The 26,255-nt window shown below is 51.6% G+C and overlaps 1 protein-coding gene and 1 pseudogene across 2 annotated transcripts in view; one reads left to right on the top strand and one right to left on the bottom strand.

Annotated features, from left to right (window-relative positions):
• The first annotated feature begins 10,293 nt into the window (after positions 1 to 10,293).
• On the top strand, positions 10,294 to 18,466 carry LOC123090309 (pentatricopeptide repeat-containing protein At2g03880, mitochondrial-like; annotated as a pseudogene).
• Positions 18,467 to 20,155: 1,689 nt separating this feature from the next.
• Positions 20,156 to 26,255, bottom strand: part of LOC123093737 (aspartyl protease family protein At5g10770-like) — a 50,232-nt gene continuing 44,132 nt past the window's right edge. For both annotated transcript variants that reach the window (XM_044515769.1, XM_044515770.1), the window contains 2 exons: positions 20,514 to 21,757; positions 20,156 to 20,372 (listed from right to left, as the gene is read on the bottom strand). In XM_044515769.1, coding sequence (XP_044371704.1) covers positions 20,532 to 21,757 — 1,226 coding nt within the window. In that variant the 3' untranslated portion in view covers positions 20,156 to 20,372; positions 20,514 to 20,531. The remainder of the gene's footprint in view (positions 20,373 to 20,513; positions 21,758 to 26,255) is intronic.

Below are 26,255 nucleotides of genomic sequence, written 5' to 3'. Positions count from 1 at the left end.
TTTGTCTTCGGCGGCGCGGGGTGCTGCGGATCCAGTGGGGCGCGACGCTGTGTGCAGGGCGCGGCGGTGGGGCTGCGGGTCACGACGCTGGTGGCATGGGCGCTCGTCGGTGCCGCGGCGGCTGTGCGGTGGAGGCGGAGTTTCGTCCTTCGGGCGGTTCGTGTGGGTCGGTCCCAGTCTGATCCGGCCGGATCTAGTGTTGGTGGCCCGTCCGACGGTGAGGGTTGTGGCCTGTGGCCAGCAGGGCCATGGAGGCGTGGCGGTGGTTGGTGCGCGTCCAGGCGGGCGGGGGTTGGCTGGCTTGCTTGCTACGCCGTGTGACGGCGTGTGTCGTGGGCGGCTTGGGCCGCGGGCGGCCGCCCTGCATTGGTTGGTGGTGGCGGCGGCGCGGTGGTGGTCTGCCATGATCGTCTCCTCCTCGAGGTGGTGGCTCATGGCGGTGGTGCGGGTCGTTCATTGCGGCGACTGGACTTATCCGGCGTTGGCCTGTCGGTGTGTGGCCTGTGTGGACCTTCAATCCTTCTCTTCGGGCGTCCGTCCGCTATCTTCATCGACGGTTGGCCCTTCCCCAGTGACGGTCCATCACTCGTCTCGCACCCGGCAGCGGGACCGAGCTTGTCTCGCGCTCGGCAGCTGGACTGACCTTGTCTTGCGCCCGGCAGCAGGACCGAGCCCGTCTCACGCCCGGCAACAGGACCATGCTCGTCTCGCGCCAGGCAGCAGGACCGAGCTCGTCTCGCGCCCGGTGCCGAGGACGGGGTGATGGAGGCTAGCCTCGGCCAGCCTATTGGGTCTTGGCACTGGGGGCAGCCCGCGGGTGCGAAAGGCAGGTCCTTTCCGCTCGTGTCTTTGGTCGGGGTAGCGGCTGATCTCGTGTGAGGAGGTGTCAAGGTCTTGGATGTCGGGGTGGCGGCCCTGATGGTGGCTCCGTGAAGCTCTTGCGCAGAGCCCGTGACCTGGTGCTGCCCAGTTGCCATGGCCGTGTGGGCGGCGTGGTAGCCGGGGTGTGGCGTTCGGCGGCGGTGAATGGTGGCCGGGGTGAAAACCCGCTCTTTCTTCGAATGGACCGGCGGCGGCGGACTCGTTCCCTTCTTGAAGGCGTCGTCGCGGCTCTCATTGCCCTTTGTGTTGCTCCGGGGGAAACTCTATCCTCGGATCGAGCGGCGGCGGCGCTCTGGTGTCGTCCCCTTCATGAAGGCGCTGCCTAGGAGCCCACGGGTTCATCATATGTGGTTTCACCTCTTCACGTAGTGCTAGGGATGGTATTGCCGCGCTCAGCGCTTATGTATCTTGCCTTGGGTGTGTGGGCGTGAGTTTGTACTGGGTGATATTGAACGGTGCTTTATATATAAAGCGGGGCGAAAGCCTTTTTCCGTAAACATACATGACTTAAAGCCAAAGGTAACAATAAAAATCCTTCTCTGGTTCATTAATTGGTTCGCATAATAAAAGTGTTGATTATGCAACTGAAATCTGCGAGGAATTATTATAAACAGAATATGGATGCATCATATTGAAAGTGGAATAGGGGCAGGGACATCGATCCTTCGTAATGACCACAGGACTGCTGGAAGGCGCTACGTTTGGCTAGAATGTGCTAATCTATTTCACTAACGCCGCACGGGCATTCTTGAATTCCGAGTATGCTGCGACCGGATTTGACAGGGTGAGGGATGCGGGAGCGGTTGACGACGAGGTGGCCCCATCTAAGGGTGGCCAGTATGACGTCCGGGATATCATGCACCTATAGAGGTAAGCAGATTCTGTAGAATTGCAGCTTGTTATGTATAATGCTGTTTGATTTAATCTGATGCTATTTTAGACTTATGCAACCAAATCCATCAGAAAGAGTGCATGATAAATAAAGTTTATATAATGGATGAGGAAATCCACCCTGCGAGAGCATGATGAAGTAGACCACTCTACTTTTTGAACTGGGAACTTCGATTGGAAATTGTTACTGATTATTGAAGTCGTATGGTAAGATAGCTGAATATTACTATTTCAGTAGTGAAGTTTATGCAACTTGATGCACAGTACCGGAAGTGGTAGTATGAGTGAATGAAGCACACTTGTGGCAGGGAAGAAAAAAATGACTCGCCCCTAAGGAGACAATGGATCTCCTCTGAATCAAGGTGATGTTGGTTCGATAGATGGATATGTCTACCTTTTTTTGTTAAGAGTTTTGTCTGAACCTGGAAATGTCAAGGGGAAATAGAATACAGGGTCTAGCATGAGAATACATTGATTTTGAGCACAAATGCATAATTTGTTCTCAGGGCCGAAAAATTAAAAGGCCCGTGGCAACGCACGGCCGTTCTACCAAAAGTGCCGAAGTGAAAGAAGAGATGGAATGACAATGACGCAACCTCGTAGTGTGATTCTTGTATGTATATTTGAGGCTCGTAGGAAAAAATGTATTAGTGAGATAAAGTGACGGGGATATGCATCTTAGGTGGAGATGGAAGTAGAGCAGAGAGATAAACAAAGCATTATTAGTTTGTGAATGAACTTGTGGAAAGAATGTTTTCATGTTCATATGGCACATTTTCTTACCATTTCTACTAAGGTGAGGTGCCTTGTATATGCTATATTTTTAACATACGTAGTAGAGCGAGACAACAAAACAATGACATAGAAGCCACATAAAGAATAAGGGGCAGTAGATTGAGAGGATGGTTGATGTATGGACAAAGAGTGCTAGGGAGAAGTTCAATAGAAAAGAGAGGCTAGATGGGGTGCATGGCGTTTGTTGGAATAGAGAGAAGATACTTGCATTTGTGTTTTGGTTGAACATTGCGTGCAATGTCTTCGTTTGGGAAGGGTAACTTGAGCATTGTTTACAAATTTATTCGTTGGCCCGTGGCAACGCACGGGCAGTCTACTAGTTCAAATAGATTATGTCTATAAGATTTTGGCGTTGTTTTAGTTTTTTTGGTTATATATTGCTTTCCTGAAGGGTTGCTTGTTGGACTTTTCTATTTTTTCTCAAACAAAAAGTTGTTTGTAGTCTATATGCTGTCCAACTTGTGGTTTCTTCTGAATGGTTACCAAAACTCAAGATGCTTGCTCTAATTGTTTCGTAATCAGGTGTTGAATTGGTTCCATTGTTGATTGATTTTCAATATAGGGATGCAAACGAATAGGTGGCACATCCAGGTCCCTCACCATGCCGTGGACACGGCGGCCCTACGGGAGTACGGTGCAGACGAGCCACGTGTTGATGTAGGTGGTGGCTCCTGTCACTCACACCGGCTGGTTCTGCTCCGGCGAGGCACAGCCGCTGCTGCCCGTCTTGATCTCACCCTGCATCTCATTTAGGCAAGTGTGTGGGACGCATAGGAGGGGAGAAAAAAAATGTGGAGCTGTCAGTCCATCCACGATCTTTCTAGAGCTGTACTTGTGCACATCGGGAAAGTAGCTAAGCTACGGGGAAGCCGAGGAAGCGTTGATTGCTGCCAGATGTGTGAAAGCCTATCCGAGGCCTCTGCGTTGCTCGGCGAGATATTGAAGGAGATCAAACACGCATTTCTGGTATATATGATTTGTATCACATGTCTTCAGATTGTGGGCATGTAAACCTCTGAACCTGACTGCGTATTAATGAAGCAAAATGATGCTAAACTAGTCTGTGGCATTTCTTTGCCTAATTTACTTGCTGGTGATTGCATAAAGAAATTGTGAGTCTTTTTATTTTCTCATGCCAGTGTTCACGTACATAATGGTAGTTGTTAAACCATGTGCATAATTAGGATGGGAGCGCACAGGCCCGCCTTAGGTGGCGCCCCAGCCTCTAATAAATTACAAGCGAGAGAGATGCCGCAGTTGGCAGTTGAGACTGAAGCACCAACGAATTTCCGCAGTTGGAAGTAGCTTTATTGTGTGCAACGCCATGTTGCATGCAGATTTTTTAAAATTGATGCATATAGACGCCAAAGTATTCGCCAGATCCTACTGCATGCATGCAGGGCCCACCAATCATCCACTGCAGTCACCACGTCAAATTTTTGGCGAAGCACTCTGCTGGGCGAGCCAATTTTTTGGGAAAACGATTAGAATCAACCGGATGTTCTCTCTCTCTCTCTCGTAAACCTGCTCCTCCGATCGACACGTGCCCTCGTGGGCCTGCCCTCCACATCAACCCAGCCTTAGAGCATGTCTAGTAGAACCCTCAAACCCTTAAAGCAGTTTTAAGGGTTGAGAAGTGCCAGTGTTTGGCACTTTTAAGGGTTGAAAAACAAGGGCAAAGACTAGAACCCTCAAACCCAACCCTTAAACTGCTTTAAGGGTTGGGTTTGAGAGTTCTAGTCTTTGCCTCAACCCCAACCTTTATATCTATCATTTGACATCTCACAATTTATGACTACAAGAACACAATCAACCTCTAAACAAACTACCAAATGACAATCATTGATGCATGGTTTAATAGTTTACATCATAAAATCATCATCTTCCCCCTCTCATCGGCACCATCACCAAAAAGTTGCACCTCGGCGCCATCTTCTAGACCACATGCGGGCTCCATCAAGCATCTCCATAGGCGCCGGTGGAGTCGTCCACATCGCCATCGCCACAACTACTCATCGGAGTGTCACCTCGAAAAGTAGAGGACGCACCACGGAACATCCTCTTCCTCTCCGTGATGTCCTCCTTGTAGTCCTTCCACCATTGCAATTGGTCTTCATCCATGTCCTTCTTGGACATCATCATGTGCTCCTTCTCTTCCACCATGAGTTCTTTCCATACCTTTGCCTCTTAGAGCTTGATCATCCTCTCCTCCAAGTCGGCCTTGCGCTTTGCTTCTTCACGCTTTGCTTCAACTTGTGCAAGCTTGACCTCTTTCTTCTTCTCGGTGATAAGAAGCTTCGTCTCCAATGTCTTCGTTGTCAATTCCTCTCTTGCCTTCATCATGTGCTCCATCTTCTCCCTTAGGCTTGACGCCTCTCCTTCCATCTTCACCCTTAGCTTGCCCTTCTTGGTTCCCTCGGGCTTGCCCAAGTTCCTCTCCTCCTCATCTTCACTATCATCCATCCTAAGCATTGCCGACTTCTTGGGTGCGGTCTCTTGATCCCTCAACTTCCACTTGTCAAAGGTTTGAAGAATTGCCCAAGCATGCTTAAATGGGAATGGCTTGCCCTTGGAAGCGGCCATCTCCTTGTACCTCATGCCGGCAATTGTCTCCTATCAACCACACATAATCACATAAGAACCCACCAATAGCATAGTACACACACATAATCAAAATAGTGAAGAGATATGTACTCACATAGTCACTCTCCACAGTTCCACTAGGTGGTGCATCCCTCACTTGGTCCATGGCCGCACTCCAACGAGCACAAGCGGGCTTCATCAACTCCCACCGGCCTTGAAGAGACCGGTAAGTGCGAGAGATGAACCCACTATTCTTCGGCTTGATCCTACAATAGTTGTCCTCGATCCTTTGCCAATACCGTTTACCGGCTTGATCGGTGCCGGTGCTTGCATCCATCCCCACAGCTGCCCAAGCATGAACCAAGAGGATATCTTCTGCCTCGTGTAGTTTGTCGACCGCGCGTGTGGGCGGGAAGCAGCGGTGAATGCCTCCTCCCCTATCTCGGCCACCTCCTCCTTGTCATCCCCTTCATCCTCCTCATCTTCCTCCAAGTCGTCACCAACCCTAAAGGGTTCTATAGGCGGAGCCCCGAGGTCCACCTCCGCGTCTTGGAGGAGGTCCATGAACGAGGATGGGGTTGCCATTTCCTCGAACACCTCGTGCGCGGAGGGAGGAGGTTCGGCGACGGCGGCGGGCGGGGCCGCGGGCTTCTTTCGCGGCTTCTTCACGGCCGGGACGAGCCAGCGATCTTGGAGGAAGCTCCTCACGGCCCACGGGGGAGGCCGCCTTCGGTCGGCTCTTCTTGGGGGCGGGCGCGGCGGCGGGGGCGGGCGGCGGGGCGGGGACGGGGGTCGGGGCGGGAGCCGAGGAGCGGGAGGAGGCGGTGCGAGGCCCGCCCGCCGCAGCTTGGCCCCCCACGTGGGTCGCCGCCACCATGTCGGCCACGGTTGGGTGCCGGGTGGGTGCGGGTGCAGGGGCGGGGGCGGGGCTCGAGTCGGGCGGGGCGGGTGCGGCGGCGGGCGGGGGCGCGGCGGCGGCGGAGGCCTCCATGGCCGACGCGGGGCGAGGCGGCGGGAGGAGGCGGCGGGAGGAGCCGGGGAGGCGGGGATGAAATTTCCCTCCCTTGCGAGAGGAAAGAGGAGTGCGGGTTGGGGGGAGTTTTTCCTCCCAACCCTCACTTCTACAGGTTGGAAAACAGTTTGATGGTTGGACCTCTAAATTTTTTTACGGGTTTGAGGGTTTAGAGGTTCTAGTCTACGGCTTTTTTTCAGCGAACACTGTAAAAAAGCGGTTATTTTTAGGGGTTTGAAGGTTTAAGGGCTCTACTAGACTTACTCTTATCCTCTCCACCCCTTCTCCACGTATAACCTCAATCAACGTCTCCCTCTCGAGTCTCGAGCATCTCTCTCCCTCTCGTCTCTCTGATACAGATCGCCGGGGACGAAGTAGAGCCGGCCAGGGCCATCGCCGCTGTCGGAGACTTCTCCCCCTCCTTCCCCTCCCTCGCCCCCCTCCCACCGCCCCCTCGTCCCCGGTCCCGTTTGAGGGACACTGCAAGCCCCGCCACCAAAAGCCGTTCGTGAGAGAGAGGAGCGTTGCCATGGCCATCTGCGACGGAGGCAGCCGGTGCTGCGGACACCATGAATAGCGAGTAGTTTGTACGTTGCCCACCGCCTGCCATGGATTCCTTCGTGAGCTGCAATGGAGCGTCACACGGTGCTGCGATGGTGATCGTGGCGAGTGGCGGACGGAGGCTTTGCAACTTCGGTGATATTGCCTTTGAAGCTGTCGGAGCAACGTCGAGCCACCGGGAGCATAGCCAGCGCTGCAGTGAAACCTGGTCGGAGTTGCAATGGAGTTTCGCGGACGCGCCTGTGCTGTGTTGAAGCTCCACCCAAGGTGCAATGGAGCTTCGCCAGAGTCGACGGTGCTGCAGTGGAGCTCGGCCGAAGCTGCTTCGCCGGAGCATTGGTGCTGCGTTGGAGCTCCACCAGGCTGCAATGGACTCGACCGGAGTTGCAATGGAGCTCCGTTGAGGTTACAATGGAGCTCACCAGACGTCGTGGCGTTGCGTCGTAGCACCACGTGGGGCTACAATGGAGCTCGCCGGACGCCGTTGGTGTTGCGATGAAGCACCGCCGGAGCTGCAGTGAAGTGTCGCGAGGGTCATGGAGCTCCGGCGAGGTTGCAATGAAGCGCCACCGGGCGTTGCCGGAGCTGCAGTGCAGGGTCGTTCGAGCTCTGGCGAGGTTGCAATGAAGCGCGGGCGCAATCGGAGCTGCAGGAAAGCACCGCCAGGCACAACCGGAGCTGCAGTGAGGCGCGCATGGGTCGTTGGAGCTCCGGCGAGATTGCAATGAAGCGCCGCCGGGCACCGCCGGAGCTGCAGTGAGGCGCCGCGGGGGTCGTTGGAGCTCTGGCGCCAGTCAGTGCTGCGAGGTGTTGCCATCGAGCTGCTACGCTGAGTGGTGCTGTCCATGTGAGCTGGCTGGTCATACGGCTGCAGAGCTTCTAATTGGATGGCTGTGGAGGCGGCTTATTTTTTTTTGAGAGCAAGCATTAAGCTTTATTAAGCAACGACTTGGGCTAAATCGCCCATTACAGCGTCAGCTACAAGAGCTGGAACATCATCATCAGATACACGCACTCCTCCAGTGGGGAGAGATAACCCTAGCTTGGCTAATTGGTGGGCCGGCACATTTGCCTCCTGTCTACAATGGAGCACATCGCACGAGGTGAACCAGAGATTCATTTGAAGCTTGAGATCCTCAATCAACTGTGCCTGCTTTGAGAAGTCCAGACCTCTTCTGTTAAGGGCTTGTTCCACTAACAGAGCATCAGTTTCGACAATTAGGCGCACTACACCCAGCTCCGAAGCAATATCAATCGCTTTTTGGACGGCGAGCAGCTCTGCGCCAAAAGCATCAGCGACATGATCGCTTCGACCCGAACGAGTTGCCACCATTGCCCCTTCGCTGTCCCGCACTATTACACCCCATGCACCAGTCTGTTCGCCAGGGATGTGGGCTCCATCCACATTGAATTTGAGGACGTCGGTCGGTGGCGGGCGCCAGAGCTGCGGTGTTGCATGTGGTTTGCCTGTTTTGCAATAATAACCCTGATACTCCTCCAAAGTGCATGCAGCCCTACAGGCGAATTGACCATGCTCCAGCGGTTTCTCGCCCTCCCTCACTTTGTTTCGCTGCGTCCACCATTGCCACCACATGACGACAATCAGAATCCGATCCTTCTTCGGTAATGTCCACACAGTGTCCAGGGTTGTACCTACAGACTCACATTCTTCTAGTTGTTGATGGGCATGCTCGAGATTAAGAGCCCGCCACACCTGTTTGATCTCCTTGCACTCCACAAACAGGTGTTTACCCGATTCATTTTCGGAGTTGCACATGAAGCACTTATGATTCTCAATAGTCATGCCCCTCCTACATAAGATATCCTTGGTGGCTAAAGTGTTGTGCGCCAATCGCCACCAAAAGTGTTTGATTTTCCCCGGGCAGGCCATACGCCAAATTCTCTTCCACTTGTCCTGACCCCCCTCATTCAGCGAGTCAGCCTCGTGCTGGCGCTCCCCAGCTTGTCCCTCATCGGCTTCCACAAGGGCTCCGCTTAGTTTGTACGCTTGTTTAACTGAGAAGAGCCCTTTGGAGTCATAATGCCATGCCGCAAAGTCGACCGCACCATCTCGTAGTGGCATCTGAAGAATCAGCTCAGCGTCTTCCTCCCAGAAATTGTCTTGAACAAGCTCTGTATCCCATTGGCCGGTACCCGGATCAATTAGTTCCGACACCCTGGTTAGTAAACTGCCTCCTCTAGGCGTAATAACTCTTCTCGACCAAGCCCTCGGGATCCATGGATCTTCCCAAATCCTGATATTCGCCCCATCTCCAACCCTCCAGATTATACCCTTGTTTATGAGCTCTATTCCATGGCAGATACTACGCCATGCATATGACATATTTGGGGCTGCTCCCGCTTCCAAAACCGAGCTGTGAGGGTAGTATTTGGCCTTCATTAGTTGTGCACATAGGCTCTCGGGTTCCTGAAGCAGTCTCCACACCTGACGGGCAAGCATTGCAATATTGAAGTCATGGATATCTCTGAAGCCGAGACCACCTCGCCCTTTCGACCTAGTAAGTTTCTGCCATCCCACCCAATGGATTTTGTTCTGCTTATCTTGTTGGCTCCACCAGTACCGGGCAATCATGGCACCGATCTCCTTGCACAAGGTCTTGGTCAGGTAGAAAACGGACATAGCGAATGTGGGGATAGCCTGCGCCACCCCTTTCACCAAGATTTCCTTGCCTTGTCTAGACAAGGTTCGCTTATTACAGCCTTGCATTCGGTTCCAGATGGCCTCCTTCAAATATGCAAATGCCTTCTTTTTGGATCGTCCAGTGTACACAGGAAGTCCCAAGTACTTCTCGTTGTATGCCTCACTAGATATGTCTAGGATGGCCTGTACCGCCACTTTGGACTGTGGTAAGCAATTCTTACTGAACATGATTGCCGACTTCTCGTGGTTTATACACTGGCCCGAGCATTGCTCATATATTTGCAGAATACGTTGCAGCTCCTCGGCTTCACTTTCTGTAGCTTTCATAAGCAGTACCGAATCATCAGCAAAGAACAAGTGCGATATGGATGACACCCCGGGGCAGATTTGTATGCCGCTGAACACTCCCCTTCGCTGAGCATCATTAAGCAAAGCTGACAGCCCCTCTGCACATATGACAAATAGGTACGGTGATATTGGATCGCCCTGTCGAAGTCCCCTGGATGGCTCGAACTGTTCCGAAAGATCATCATTCACCTTGATCCGGTACCTGACCGTTGACACACACTTAATCACAAGTCTCACCTAGCGTCGGTCAAAGCCCAGCTTAATCATCATTGCTTCAAGGAAAGAACACTCGACCCGGTCATAAGCTTTGCTCATATCTACCTTGACCGCAGCATACTCTTTCTTTCCTCCTCTATTGTTCATCAGGAAATGTGAGATCTCATAGGCCATCAAGATATTATCTGTAATCAATCTCCGGGGCACAAACGCACCTTGGTTACCCGAAATGATCTGTAGCAGCGCCCATTTTTTGGGGTCGATCCAAATAGCAGCCACCGGCTTCCCCGCAATCGCAAAAAAACCGCCGGCTCGCCTCACGTCCCAGCCCGCCGCCGCCGCCATGGTCCTTCACCCCGCGCATGCAGCCGCCGCCGTCACGGCCGGCGGCGACCCAGCGGTGCTCCATGCGGTCCTCGTCAAGACCTCCGCCTCTAGCTCCGCCTATAACCTTCTCCTCTGTCGCTTTCGCAGCCCCTCCTCTCCCGCCTCCCCTTCCGCCCCACCGCCTCCTCGCCCACCTCCTCCCTGTCTTCCATTTCCTCCTCCTCCTCCCTGTCCTCCGCGCTCCCGCTCCTCCGCCACCTCCTCAGCACGCCCCCTTCTCTCCCCCCTCCTCTGCTCCATGCCGTCCTCCATGGCGCCACGTGTTCACGCCCTCGCCTTCAAGCTGGTTCTCGCCTCGTCTCCGATCTCAGCTTCCTGTCTCATAACTATGTACTCCCGATCCCGCCTCCCTGACGCCTCACACCACCTGTTCGACGAAATCCCTGTGGCCTATCGAGACCCCTTCTGTTACTCCTCCAGCATCGTTGGCCTCGCACAGAACGGCCGTCCGCGGGAGTCTCTGTCCGTCTTTGTTTGTATGCGATCCAATGCCGTTGCTTCCACCAGGTACGCACTGTCGGGTGCACTCCGGGCGGCCGCGGCACTTGATGCTCTAGAGCAGGCTTGTGGGATTCATGCGCATGCATTGGTGATTGGACTTGATGAAAATGTGTCTTCGGAACCGCGCTGCTGGATGCATATGGGAAGGCTGGGGTTGTGGAAGATGCACGGAAGGTGTTTGAGGGGTTGGGTGATGATCGGAACTTGATCACGTGGAATGTCATGCTGGCTGCACAGCAGGGGGATGTCCAGACGGTTAACGGGTTGTTCCATGAGATGATGGAGTCGTGCTTTGAGCCTGATGGGCTGACGTTTCTTGCTCTTCTCACAGCATGTAGCAATGCTGGTGCAGCAAGAGAGGCCGAGTTTTGGTTGGGGATAATTTGATACAGGAGCGACGGACGAGAGCTTACCGGGATCAGCAGCGAGGTGAGTGGAGGCACCGGAATCCGCAACCCAGCCGCCGCTAGGGGACTGCAAGGAGAGGTTGTGGAGGGCGCCCATCAATGCGGCGTGGTCGACGCCGGTGTCCGTCGTGGGCGGTGGAGGCAGGTACTGCTGCTGCTGGGGAGCTGGGAGGTACCGCTGCTGCTGTTGGGGAGGCGGGAGGTACTGCTGCTGCTGTTGCGGGTAGAACCCCGACGGGTGCAGCTGCATAGGAGAGCCACCGAAGGGGTTCCCGTAAGCAGGTGGGAGGTACTGCTGCGGGGCGCCGAAAGCCGTGTGCGCTTGCGGACGCGGGCCAAGGAGGCCCGGGAGCGGACGTGGTGGCGGCGGGAGCTGCATGGGGTAGGCGTACACATGCCCGGTCCAGGGGTTGACGGAGTTGGACGCCCCCTGGTACCCGCCGTTGTTGGTGTAGAGGCGCCGCTTGTTGGCGCCCTGGTTCGGCGAGGGAGTGCCGGGCTTGGCGCCGCCGCCCTGCTGCTTGTTGGCGCTGCCGAAGGGGCCTCCCGGAGACGGAGCAGGCGTACGGCCATGGGCCGCAAGAGCGGTGTGATGACCGGCCGGGAAGGCGCCGCCGGAGGTCATCTCGTCGTGGAGGAACATGCTGACGGCCTGCTCGAGGGGCACGGGGTTCGTCGACTTCTCGATGATTGCAGCCGTCATCCCGTGGCGATCCCGGTTGACGCCACGAAGAAGCTGGATCACCAACTCGTCGTCGTCGACCGGCTTGTTGACGTTGCGGAGGGTGTCCGCGACCGATTTGAGCCGGGCGCAGAAGACGGGGATGGTGGAGGCGTCCTGCTTCACGGCGTAGAGCTCCGTCTTGAGATGGAACTGCCGGGAGCGCTGGTTGTTGAGGAAGAGCGCTTCCAGCTTGGACCAGAGCTCAAAGGCCGTGGCCTTCCGGTCCTGAACGAAGCCGAGAAGTTCAGTACTCATGGTGTTGCAGAACCAGGTTTTTACCGCTTTGTTGATGATGCTCCACGTCGGGTCGCCCTGATGGTTGGAGAAGTCTGGCGAGACGTGGGCGTTCACGTCGTATTGATCAAAGGCCTCTTCCATCAGCCCACGCCAGATGGAGTAGTTCTTCCCATGTATGTCGAGGACGACGCGGACGCGATGGAGGATGTTCGCGCCCTCGACACGCTCGGCGTGGAGCTGCGCCGCCGTCTTGTAGTGAGGGAGAGGAGAAGCGGCAAGGAGAGGAAGGGTGGATGGGGCGACCTGCAGAGAGGGGGTGGCCGGAAGTGGGGGAGTAGGTGGCGAGGAAGAGGCTTGTGGAGTGGCCGGGGTGCCGGCGGCGGCGGCCGCGGCGGCGGCGTCGTCGGAGATCTCCTCGGCCATGGCGGAAGCGGGTTTAGATCGAAACTGATACCATGTTGAACAACTAGATTGAGCTCAAAACATAACTTGTATTCATCCTCTCAGGGGTAGCATATATATAAGAGAGTACATGTGAGAGGGAAAGAAGATACAACGCACGCACACGCTAACAAACTATCAGCTGATCCTATTTCTGTGGATGGATAGGAGCGGCTGACTCGTGCATGGCCCATGCAAGGGCGGTCGCGCATGGAGCGCATGCATGGCCAGCTCATCTGGCGCAAGACCAGCTCGGCTGGTTACTCTCAGTCTAACACGAAGCAATGCATTCAAAGTACAAGGTGAAGCCTGGCCTTGAACATTACACATGTGTGATTGCTGGAGTGGCTCGGGTGGGACGCCTTGAGGATGCGGGTATCATTGCATCTACAGTTCCATGCAAGCATTGGCGGAGCCTCATGGAGGCCAAACGGGGCCACGACCCCCCCTTCCAAAAATGCAACAGAAAATTTACTACATACTAGTAAACATGCACGTGCTTTTATCAACCATCATAGGAAGAAAATATATCAATAAAATGAACAAAAATGTAAGTGAGGTAATAAAGACATTGAATAATTGTGGGAATAATCACAACTTCATCCAAAAAATTAGATCTCAATTCACAAAAAGTAAATGTGGACCATAAATAATAAAGAATGTACATAGTATCTTCTAGATACTAAAGTTGTTTCAAGAATGTACATATGTACATATTATCTTCGAGAAACTAAAGTTGTTTCTTTCTTTTAGGACCGACGCTTGACATGTGCAACACTGAACAAAAGGGCCTCGAGGCTTGACATCTTCAAAAATTGTAAAGCTGGAGCAAATTAGAACATAACTTCTCATTATAAATTCATTTTCTAAGAAATTTTCATGACCATGCCGTGTTTCACAAAGTTCCCCTGCCCAAAGGTGTGTAAGATGCATTTCAATTGTCATGTTATCTGGAAGACACTATTTTTCTCTATGGTGTGTTAGATGGATTGGCAAGCCCCTTTATAGAAATATAAAGGGTGAATAAACCTGAATGTGAGAGTGGTCTTACCACACTTAACGAACTTTCAAGCCTCATCGGGAGCATTTGAAGCCAAATTAATGGTCAGGCAATATAAAATCTCCAGAAAATAATATGGTCGTATAAAATGTTGCAAGGCAGCCTTGTCGCAAAACTCTTATTACAGCTCAAAGAGATAAATGTTGAAGCAACCGTGATAATTTTTCTGACCTGGGAGTTTTTCTAGCACCATGAGGGAGCATTAGGAGGGAGTGGCACATTTTTTGATGAATTTGTGACACATTACCGTCACAGGAGAGAAGAGTTAATACATAATGAATGAATGTGACAAATAAGCATTACATATCCTATTGCATTTGACTGGAACCTGGGATCGCCAGAAACAAGTGGGGCCTGACCAGAAGCTGCACTGAGATACACATGATGTTAGATAGGAAAACTGTTGTAGAGATGAACCATAGCACAGTCTAACGGAGAAACACATGTTTGTGATAATTGGTCCTGATTAAGACAGTCTAGAGCTGCAACTCTCGTTTGTTGTCATGATATATGACACTTCGCGTTGTATTCTGCTTTCTTCTCATCACCATGATTGAACACTTTTCCTTTTAGGATCGTCCGTTTGATTATGTGGGATATTAGCACTACCATCCATAGTTGTGTTTGTTAGGTCCTTAAATGGGGTACATTCTCTTGATGTAAACAGGGGCACATCCATTTTTCTTCTCTTACTCATCTGCAGATAGAAAAGTAAAAAAGTCAAACAATATATAAAAGGGTATAGAGAGAGTGGTGAAGATCATTTATGCAGGGCAACATATAGTCATGTGAACCAGATCCTGACTATTATGTACAAAGCATCACCAATTAGTTTCTTAATAAAAATAAAATAAAGATTGAGCATTAACCTCTATATGACTTGGGAGCAATGTACGTGTATATCTCACAGAATTCAAGGTGCATAGTATAAAGAAAAGAGCCCGTGTATGCATGCTATATGTTGAGCCTGCCTGGGTGTCGGCGACCACACTTGCATATAGCCACGACCAGTCCTCGCCTATGATAACGTGTGTGATTCTTTGCCCGGGGCCGATAGGGTTGTAGAACATGAACATATTGATGACCAGATCACCAAATATAGTGGCAAATACTGTGACTGCCAAACACATTAATTGTGGTTTTCACAATATTGTAGAAAACTGTTGCGACACACTCACGCACTTACATGTGGGATCCATGACGTCACACCATTGCTTCCTCCTCATCGATGTCATCCTGATCGGTAGGGCCAGCTTCTTTCGCGGGTCGACTTGTCGATGGCGTGTGGACCTGCAACTCGATCGATGCCCGGCGTCGCGTTAGTGAGAGGTGAGAGCGTAACACAAACAATGCCTAAGTCCTGTCCTCAAACAAGTCAATGAAAAATAATCCAATCCTTGTACTGCACAATCAGGTAAATCCCACATAAAGCATGCACCTTGAGATGTATGACACATTACTGAATTTTGCATCTATAGGGCGTGCGTAAGTCAGCCTACCTCGGTAAGTTCCTGCACACAAAGTATACTTTGCTGAATTTTGCATTTACCAAATATAATGAGCCTCACTAAATTAAGCAAACACATGTCAGTTCAAGAGACAGGCACGCTGCTAACTGACCAAATCAATTTGAATATAGCAAAATTCAGTACAACTCATATATGAAAGCAAGCGTACAACTGATGTGGCCGTTCCCATGTGGGCGCGAGTGCAGCCTCGTTTGCCAGCGGCCGCCCTCGTGCGTTCACATCCTCGCGGGGGCAGCAACTCCCGTGTGCGGCGTTGAGGCAATGAGTGTGAGTTTTAGTGGCAACAGTAATATGCAGATGTCTAAATAAACGGTGACATAATGGTACCATGAGTCAGTTGATTCCAAGACATGTCTTCAACACGGAAGGCCTGCAAGTGCATGCTCTCTAATCTCTACCTCTACACGCAGCCATGTGAGGGCAGAAAAGGATGGATTAAGAGGGAGATGGGGTGGTTGGGCGTATACCTGCATATCAAGTGAGTGGTGGTGATCGTGGAGCTGGGTCTCGCCTGATGAACGGCCACTACACGAGTCACATGACGGTGGAGGAGCAGCCGCGCATGCTCGCCTGGATCCTGTTGGTGGTGCTGCTTGAGGCCAACAAGATCTAGCCTGCATAAGAGGAGAACCAAGGCCATCGCGAGGCCTCTTCTTTGCTCGGATCCCATGGGCCGCGGCTTCGGGACGGCCGGGAGACGTCAGATCCATGCTGCCGTGTCGGGGTAGCAGCAGGCGAAGCTTGGGAGGGGTGTCGGCACACCGGTTAAGCACGGAGAGAGACGACGACGGGGAACTCATGGTCGTGCTCGTCCTCCTCTGGACACGGTTCTCGCGCGCCATGGAGGAGGCGGCTGGATGGGGCAGGGACGCGCCCGTGGATTTCCTGAGACCAAAATCTGGGAGGGTTAAATTTTGGGTTAGCGCTAATTTCGAGGTGGGATTTGGTGGGCAGTTAGCGGTAATTAAGGGTGCGATTACGTGGTTGCCGATTGAACCTTTCTATTTTTTTCGCTCGCTCCCTCGCAGAGTTTTCGTCCGCCACATTAAATTGCTAAACGTACCTTTTGGGATATTTAGTTGTTGTTTGACGTTTAGATTGGAATAAGTTAGCCTAATCGTGAGGCTGTGATTACTTGGTCTTATTGTGTGTATGTTAGACGGGATGCACTTAAAGAAGACAACGTTTGCTTGTTTAATAGTAGTAGAGAACTGTGGAAGCATTGGTACATAACGAGGTTCCAATTGATAATCGAAAACTGTGGAAGCTTAAGATCCCTCTGAGAGTGAAAATTTTCCTATGGTTCTTTAATAAGGGGGTTATCTTAACTAAGGACAATTTGGCACGACGAAATTGGCAAGGTTGCAAAAAATGTGTTTTCTGTCATCATGATGAGTCGATTAAACACTTATTTTTTGAATGCAAGTTCGCACGATCTGTTTGGGCCATTGTACAAATAGCTTCCAATTTATATCCCCCACGTAGTGCACGTAATATATTCGGCAATTGGTTGAGGGGTATAGATAAACAGTTTTCTGCTCACATTCTTGTGGGGGCGGCTGCCTTATGTTGGGCATTCTGGCTCACCAGGAATGATATTGTTTTTAACCATGCATCTGTTCCTTCTCCTTTGCAGGTTATCCATATATGCTCGCGATGGCTCCGTACATGGTCTATCCTGCAGAAGCCGGAGGACAGAGACCTTTTTTTGATGGCGTCTACCAGGCTGGAGCATTCTGCCCGGGAAATTTTCTACCCCCATGGTTGGCGGTGTGATCTTCGGATTGATTCAGTACCTTTATAGGCTGGACTTTTTATTTTTATCTTTTATTATGGTTCTTCGCCAGACTATCTAGACATTTACTTCTGCGAACTTTGGCTGTGTGCATCTAGTTATGCAGAGGCCGGGTGATTTTTTGATGCGATTGTATCAACTCGATATTTCAATTCAATGAAAAGCCCTTTATCGAAAAAATAGTAGTAGAGATACTAATCGTTCTGGCCAGAAGATAACTAGTCCATTGGACGGAGTACTGAGAGAGAGGGAGATAGGAGCAGTGTATCGCGAGGTAGCAACATCACCAAAGCAAGCCGCAATGGCCAGCAGTGCACAGCGTCCACGGCCTCGTCCAAGGCGCCATACCCTCACTGCTTTGCCGCCATACCCCAGGCAGAACCTCTCCTCCCACGCGCCCCACACGGCCACACGACGGCCGCAAGCAAGCGGCGACAACGCCATCGCCGGAGGAACCTCACCCCGCCCCGCTCACGTATCTTCCTCCTTTGGCCCGCACCCAAATCCAGATGGACGATAGCTTCCGTGGCCGCAAGCAACCTAGCGGCTCACTCCCACGCCAATGCGATGGAGGGAGCTTCTTCACAACTATTTCCCCATCGTTGCCGTTCTTCTGATCCGTCGACATCTGCTGCTGTCCCTAACCTTTATCCGTTGACGTCAACGACCAAATTCATATTGATTATACTGTTTTCCTTTTACAACTACCAGCTCCTGATGCTCTTTTCATTAAAAAAAAACTCCTGATGTTGGTGGAATTGGTAATTTCTGTTGCGGTCATGCATATTTTACTTCTTGTTAGAAATTGACCCCCCCTTGGTTGATTGTCACGCTCCGCCACTGCATGCAAGCCAGACGCAGCTGTGTGGCGGACACTCCTAACAGGCTGCGTGGTTCACCGTAAGGATGATATGGCGGGGATCATGGGGCAGTGCCTATTGGAGATTGACCCAAAGGATGATTCAGCCAATGTGATGCTTGCCAATGTCGACTCCACAACAGTAAGGAAGGATGAGGTGGCTGAGGCATGGACTGCAACGAGGCACTGCGAAGTCAGAAAAGAAGTCGGTCGAAGTTGGGTTGAGGTGAGAGGATAGGTACATGCATGTGTTTGTCGCTAATTGAGAGGAGGCAAGATAAATTGTTCGATATATATGACAAGTTAAATGAATTGATTACAGAGGTAGAGAAGCTAGGATACTTCCTACAAGGAGGTAGATGAGGGGCTATGGCATCACAGTGGAAGGCCCTTGGGTATGGATTGATTAGTGGGTCTGTGCCATCAGGGAAGATGCTGAGAATAGCGAAGAGCTTTAGGATATGTGCCCACTGCCATGCATTCTTCAAGTATGCCAGCATCGTGATTGCGGTAAGGGATGTCATTAGGTACCACACATTTAAGCAAGGTGTTTGCAGTTGCAGGGATTATTGGTGAAATTTTATCATAAAGCATGACACCAGAACTATCGGTGAAATCCTTAGTATTGAACATGATACGGGAATTGTTACCCAGACGAGGTACTCCAGATTGTTGCCGGAAAAACTACTTGTTTTCATGGTTTGGTTATGGCAGGGCAGTTGACCTTCGAATACATGATTAACATTCTCTAGAATCCTATTGGTGTAGTGGTTAGTGAGAATATATGATCGAACCTGTGGCATATGAAGCCCGGATCAGGACAACAGTGTTTGGAACATGGCACAACAGGAAATATTTTCTTCTTGGGCAGCTGGGCTTGGCTGTTTGCTGATTAAGTTATGACCCCATGCTCTGGGAGGTTCTCTTCTGACTCACTTTAACTGGGATTCTGTTGCGACTCTCATGATATTCAGGCAGGGACAACATAAATTGCAGAGAGGAAATATGTGGGGTTGCCCTTATATGACTGCTAAGTAATCACGTCTAACTGAAGCTGAGGCCGTTCGACGGTCCCACTTTCGTGCTGGAGAATAGTTCCAGTGATTCGAGTGTGGCATCTTACTACCTTTGGATGGTGTGGCGTCTACTTTGGAGTTGCTAGGTTCGCTCCACACTTGGGGCCATGTCATGAACATCAAGATTGAAGCCTCGTTTTTCTTTTTGATCTCCTTCGTCCAAGTCAATCAGGAAGCGAGCAAGACAGCACATCTTTTAGCTCGGGCAAGTGAGTTGTCAGTTTTTGTTTCTTTAGGTGTTCACTCCAGACTTTACCAAAGCAAGTCTTTATAATGCCTTTTCTTTGTTAAACAAAGTGCCGCAAGTTTGCCAATAAAAAAATGACATTAAATACCAGAGGTCCATGTGGCCCAAGCTGGTTGGCCACGGTGAGAAATCTTTTGCAATTTTTTAGATGACGCGTGGAGAAATCTTTTGCAATTTTTTTAGATGACGTGTGGATTATTTTTTAAATATATATTTTTAGATGGAGATGAGGACCTCTGGTATTTTTTTAAATGGAGGGTTAAGCAAAATGGCACTCGCTGGTAGGCTGGTGTGGTAATTTTTCTTTTTTTCTTTTTACCTCTTTTTTAGATGAAGATGAGGATTTTTTTAGATGTTTTTTTAGACGGAGGCGAAGACTTTACGTTTTTTTTTAATGAAAACGTGTGCACAGCTTCCTCTCAAGCGGCGCCACAGGGTGGCGCCCCAATCACTAGTTTGAGTACAATGGGCTCCATACCAGAAGAGTTGTAGCATCAGATCAGACCTTAGTTTGTGTGACCCAGTGCATGCCTAAAATGCATATTAATACATGTTAGTTTTACAGGTGCTCCGTCTTTCATACTTCATTGCTTGGCTTTTATAACCACTCTAATGAATTTATAGACAGTAATCCTGATACAAGCATGTTGTAGATTAATTTGTTAAAAGCTGCTTATGTTTATGCTCATCAGTCTTCACCATCTAATCTGGTATATTGGTTACTGGATAATGTCCATCAGTGGATTAGCCCAACCTTGGATATTTAGCATATGAAGAAACCTAATAGTAATGGGTGAACACACACTTGTTTTGCTTACAGCGACACGAGGCTTGACGCCATGCGATCGGCGCTGCGGCTGCTCACTTGCCTGCAAACGTAATGCAAGCTGATGTGGGGACACAGGTGTAACTTGGAGACAACAAGGTATGCTAAGATTTTCTTCACTAGTAATGGCGAAGCAGTACATTTTCGATAAATAGCATAGCAGTACATAGGCTCAATTGGACCATAATCAGTTGATACAATTATTGGGAATCAGGTATGCAGCAGGAACACGACGAGTGGGAGTGGCAGCAGAACCCATGTAGCTCAGGCTCCGCCGCCGCTACCTTCAAGGCAACCTCCAGTGGAACGCAGCCTGCACCGTCAAGGATGTGGCTGCAAACAAGGAATCAAGCATACATGCATCAGGGCCAATCATCTGTCTGGGAACACAACAGCGGTATTCTGAACTACTCCCTCCGTTCCAAAATAGATGACCCAACTTTATACAGCTAAGGATGCAAGAAAAATACTTACATAGTTACATGGGCCAAATCAGCAGTCTCCCTTGCGGAGCGCAAATTGACCCCCTCGGATATCAAATGTGATGCCAACAGACCGTGTCATCGTGTTTCCTAGTATCTGCACACCACTTCCCAGACTGGCATCCCTCATGAAGTATGTGCACAGTCCATAGTCGTTGTGAAAATGGAACGAGCTCTGGGGTTGTAGAGTCAGTGTAACGCCCATGTCGAACTTCAGCTCCACTGCTGGTAAAGCGGCCCAATTGCTAAACTGTTGAAAGTGCGCGTCCTCAAAGCAGATATAATCTGATCCCCTATAATAGCTGCGATTATATCCCAGAGGTTGCAGAGCCTTGGTGATTGTTGCGTCAAGTTGGTTGAAGGTATCGGACAGCAGTGATGTCCATCTGGACCCGGAGTCTACAATCATTTCTGAGGGGGTTGTGACCAGCGCGATCCCATTGACAACCACTTCATCCAGCTTAAGTGCATAATGTGATCGTTGCCGAGCCAGGAACAAGGGAGTATAGGATGTGGAGTTGACATGGGGGTAATCCCCAATGGACAGGTACCCCGTCTTCCTTCTGTCGCTTGGAAAGCAGTAGCTAAAGGCCTTGTAGTTGACCAGATGTGCCACTTGTTCAAAAAATGAAAACGGCTCGTCAGCGAATCCGACTAGGCCAGCCTCATATTGATGATACTCCGTGTCCAAGCTGCATCCGAAGAGGAAATCAGGGAAGCTGTATCCCTTGGCATACTGCCCGATTGCGAGCCTGTCCCTCGCTAGCTTGCCGACGGAATATGAAGATGTTCCTCCGAACGTCATACTGTAGAGGCAACTGTTCTCTTTCTCCATGCATGCTTTGGATTGGAGACGAAGCGCCCGTTGGACCGTGCGGCAGCTCTCTTCTGAGCACCCAACATGACTGAAACTCTCCGACTTGCTAGGATCATATATTTCCCCGGCATCAGATTGCTTGTGGCACCGGAGAGTGCATGGTTGGCACTGAACAAAAGAAAGTGAGGCTCCAGTGTCAACTGCCACAAGATTCCAGACCGGTGGCGTGCCCAGCTTGATGGGCATCAGAAAGAGGAAGTTGCTTATATCGTCATTCTGTATCAAGTCAATCGGCAGCGGCAGGTCCATCTCAACGATGTTTCCAGATGACCTCGTATTGCCGAGGTGTTGCTGGACGCATGGATGGTCCCTGTGAAACAACGGGAACTCAAGTGCTCCGTCTAAGTTGACAACATGATCTGTTAAACACAGGCCAGACACATAATCGTAAGCTACTCATAGTTAAATGCAAATACAATAAGAAAATATTTTCTGAAACAAGCGAACAACTTGCTATTTGTTGAGTCTAGATTTTGTGCGACTAGTCGGTCACCCAACTGGTTTTCAGGTTTTGAAAACGTGCTTTTGTGAATTTCTAGACAATCTGGAACATGCGCTTACGTTACTTGACTACTTGTGTGCAAAATTACTGGATATGCAGGGACGAATCCAAGGGGGGACGAGGGGGGGCTAGACCCCCCCTGACAAACTTGTTTCACCTCATTAGCGATTAGGCAGGCTGGTATTTAGGCAGTGTTTTGACTCGATTTTCCTCAATTCGCCCCCCCTGTCCGGCTGTCGCGCATAACCACGTGAAACCCCCAGGGCCGGCCTAGCCCATGTACACTACATAGCAGATCAAAACCAAGAAAAAAGAAAAGGCCCACCATCGAAGAGAAAAGGGGCCAGGGTCCATTGGTCGTGGGACTTGCGGCTGCAGCAGCACGTACACAACCGCTTTGATTCTCTGCTGTTGCGATCGTCACGATTTTAGCGCCGCCAATCTTCCTAACTGTCGTGCGATCCAATCTCCACCCACCGCTCGCCGTAGTAGAGCCTGCCGTCGCGGCCGGCAAAGCTGTCCGCCAAGGAGAGGAGCACGGCACCTGCACCTGCATGATCTTCAATTTGTTCAAATTTGTGTGGTTGTGCCATACAGAAACTACAAACATCAGAAATAAATTACAACATATTGGCTGCCCTTATATTTTTATACTCGTGTATAGATAAGACGAGGAAGAGAAACTGAAAAATGTTTGCCAAGAGCATTTGCGTCCAACTGTCCAACCCTATAGACCCCAATCGATCATTCCTGTCAGCCAGTAAGGAGATTATGAAAAGCACCACCACCATGAGCGACCACGGAGACGACGATGCACGCCATTCTCAATAGTTAACCTTAGCTTCAAATCTCTGTTTTTTGCTGGTTAATATGAAGATAATTAATTGATTGACATGAGAATCAGAGTTGGTCAATTCAACATAGTACCGTCGGCCAAATTATGTAATATAACTAATTTAGATACTTTTTTGTCAAAGATGAATACTTTCATAATAATTTTGTAGTCTTTAGCTGTTTACACTAACGAAAATACGAGTCCGGGATTATGTTTCTTTGCACACTTTAAAGTTCTGAGTGATCATCCGATGCCCATCAGTCTATAAGAGCTCTAGTCTGAAACTCGCCCCCCCTATGTCAAATTCCTGGCTCCGTCCCTGTGGATATGTGTATTGTGCAAAAAACATAAGCACGATGAGAAACTATCTTGAACAACACATATCAACAGAAGACAAAATGATGTATATATCAAGCAAACACATATGCTGGCACTTTAGATGTGCAGTGTTTATACTATGGGGTAATCACACTATTTGTTGAGTAACGTGATTGTATAGGAAACATAGGTTAGACTAGGAAATATTCTGGCTTGCCTTGTACTCCAAGTAGATCATTGTACTCCTATATATATGCCCACGAGGCTCAAGCAATACAACAACATTATTCCACCAAACCTCTCTCTCCCTTCTAACATGGTATCTATCGCAAGTCGATCCTAAACCCTAGCCACCGCCGCTTCCGCACCAGCGCGCCGCCCCCGGGGCGGTCGGCCTTCATGACCGCCGCCGGGGGCTGCGCCGCCCGTACCTAGGGTTCGTCCGCTGGCCGTGTTGGCCGGCTGCCCTAGAGAGTCTTTTTTCCCGATCCTTTGATCTGGGTTTTCTCTCTCTCGCCGGTCGCTTTGATCGGCGTCTACTTTTTGGTTTTCCGGTCTTTGTGATCCGGTTTGCGTCGCCCACCGCCGCCGTCGACCCCGTGCGCCTCTACTCCGACTTCGGCATCGACTACACCGGCGTCTTCACCGACCCGGCGGCCTACCCGCCGGTCGCCCCGACCCGGCGGCCTCGCGTCATGCGGCGGCCCTTCACCGCCACCGTTCGCGCGACGGCCCGCCCGTCGATCTACGCCGGCCGTCACCGCCTGCTCCGACCGGGACTCCTGCATCACCCCGACCCGGCAGCCTCGCGCCATGCGGCGGCCAATCATAGCCGCCCTGCCGCCCGCCGCCGCCGGCTTCATCTCGGACTCCGCCGCCACCACGCCTTCACCGAGCGGTGTCCCCGACCTCGCGCGCGATCGGCTTGATCACCCGCTCGCCGCCGCGATCCGCCTCATCTACGCCGCGCGACCGACCTGGCCCGTCAGTTACGCGCGCCTTCGCAGGTCCCGTGAAGATCGTCTCCGAGTTCAGCGCGCCCCTCCGTCGATCGAGCAACGGGCTGCCACTGCGCTACCCCCGTAGCCGCAGCGCCGCCGCCCCATGGTTCTTCTCCCGGCTGCACCGACCCGCGTCACCGCTGCGTCGCCCCTTCGGGCCGTAGTGCCGCGGCCCGCGGTCTACCGCCGCCCCGAGGCCGTCCACTCCCGGCCGTCCCCGTGGCTGCACCGACCCTCGCGCCGCCACTGCGTCGCCCCGTCGGGCCGTAGCGAGCGTGGCACGCGGTCCACGCCGCCGTCTCGAGGCCGTCCACGCGGTTGCACCACCCCGCGCTCCGCCGCTGTGCCGCCCCTTCGGGCTGTAGCACCGCGGCCCGCGGTCCCTGCGACCGTCCCGAGGTCTTCCGTCGTCACCCCGACCTGCCCGCCGCCGCCGCGTCGCCCCTTCGGGCCGTAGCGCCGCGGCCCGCGGTCCACTGCCGTCCCCGCGCGTCGACTTCCTGTGGCATGCACCGCAGCACCTCCTTTGGCGCGGGAACGCCACCGTCCGCGCCGGTCTTCGTCATGCCATCAGGGTTCTTTGCCTACTTCGAGCATCGCCGCCGCGCCCATAACCTAGCCGCCGCCGCCGCCATCAGGCTGCTGCCGCCGCTCTTCTTCGGCCGCGGCCGCCTCCGCTACCCCCGTAGCCGCTGCCGCCGCCCGTCCACCCCGTTCTTCTTCATCCAGCACCAGCCCGTCGCCAGCGTCGCCGTCATCTACCCCGACCGCTTCATCTACTCCGACAACCACGTGCGACATTGGCCCCGTGCCGATTGGCGCAGCAACCGTCGTCGAGTCCTTCTCTGCTGGCCTCTCTGACTTCTTCGACATGGCGTACAGCTTGTGCAGGTCCCAGTCTATGCATGCCCGGTGCCGGCAACACCGCCGCGTGCCTTCGTCCACGACGTGTCCCCGGGCCTGGCAAGCCTGGCGCGGCGCTTCGTCAACTTCGTCTTCGTCCGTCTACGCATGCCCGGTGCTGGCAACACCGGTGCGTGCCTTCGTCCATGATGTGTCCCCGGGCTTGGCAAACCCGCCGCGACGCGTCGTCAACATCATCTACTTCCTGGCGCACCACTACTTCGACACCACTGCGCCCATGCTAACTCAGGCGCCCCCTTGCGCCCGCGGCTCCACGGCGACTTCCTCGACACCGGCTACCCCGACTCGACATCGACCACGGCATTCTTCGCACGGCTACCTCGACCATGGCTCCACCACCCACGCTCTCGGCTACATCGACAAACGGCACAAAGGGCTACCGCCTGCTTGAGCAACCTGGTTTCCACTCCAGCCACGACTCTGCGATGCATCGACCGTTACGACTGTGGGGGGTGTCCGTCGGCTTGCCTTCGGATTCTTCTCCAGTCTCACCGTCTGCACCGCTACCGTTGTGACTGCGGGGGGATGTTGAGTAACGTGATTGTATAGGAAACATAGGTTAGACTAGGAAATATTCTGGCTTGCCTTGTACTCCAAGTAGATCATTGTACTCCTATATATATGCCCACGAGGCTCAAGCAATACAACAACATTATTCCACCAAACCTCTCTCTCCCTTCTAACACTATTACCTAAGATTTTCTTTGCTAACTAGATTTAACAATTCAGACCTATCTGCCTTCTTAGGTGCATTTATAAACTTATCACTAAGGTGATGACCTTAGGCTTGAACCATTTGTGGACAAACTTGTTAGCATTGATCGAAATGCTTTTGTAAAGAAGAGAAACATTATGGATCGGGTGATGGTGTTGCATGAAATTTCACATTGCAATCATGTAAAGAAACAAGTTGGAATTGTATCCAAACTTGATTTTGAGAAGGCTTATGATAAAGTGGACTGAGATTACCTACTTGAATGTGATACTTTGAGAGGGTTCGATGAAAAATGGTCAAAGTGTTTAATGGGACTAAGCTTAATAACGAGACTGGAAGTGAAACTTAATTTCAAAGTGCAAAGGGGGTCAGACAAGGACACCCCCTATCCTGTTTCCTGTTTAACATTGTTGCAAATTGGATGGTAATGAAAGCTCAACAAAATGGTCTCCTAACTGGTCTAGCTGCTGATTTGATCTCTAATGTGGTTGCCATTTTTACAGTGTGCTGACGACACTATTATTTGTATTTCACATGATATAGAGAAGTCCATTAACTTGAA

The sequence above is a fragment of the Triticum aestivum genome, chromosome 4B, assembly GCF_018294505.1.
Source record: "Triticum aestivum cultivar Chinese Spring chromosome 4B, IWGSC CS RefSeq v2.1, whole genome shotgun sequence".
NCBI lineage: Eukaryota > Viridiplantae > Streptophyta > Magnoliopsida > Poales > Poaceae > Triticum > Triticum aestivum.
The sequence above is the reverse complement of the archived record's forward strand: the minus strand, read 5'-3'. Positions and strand labels throughout refer to the sequence as shown.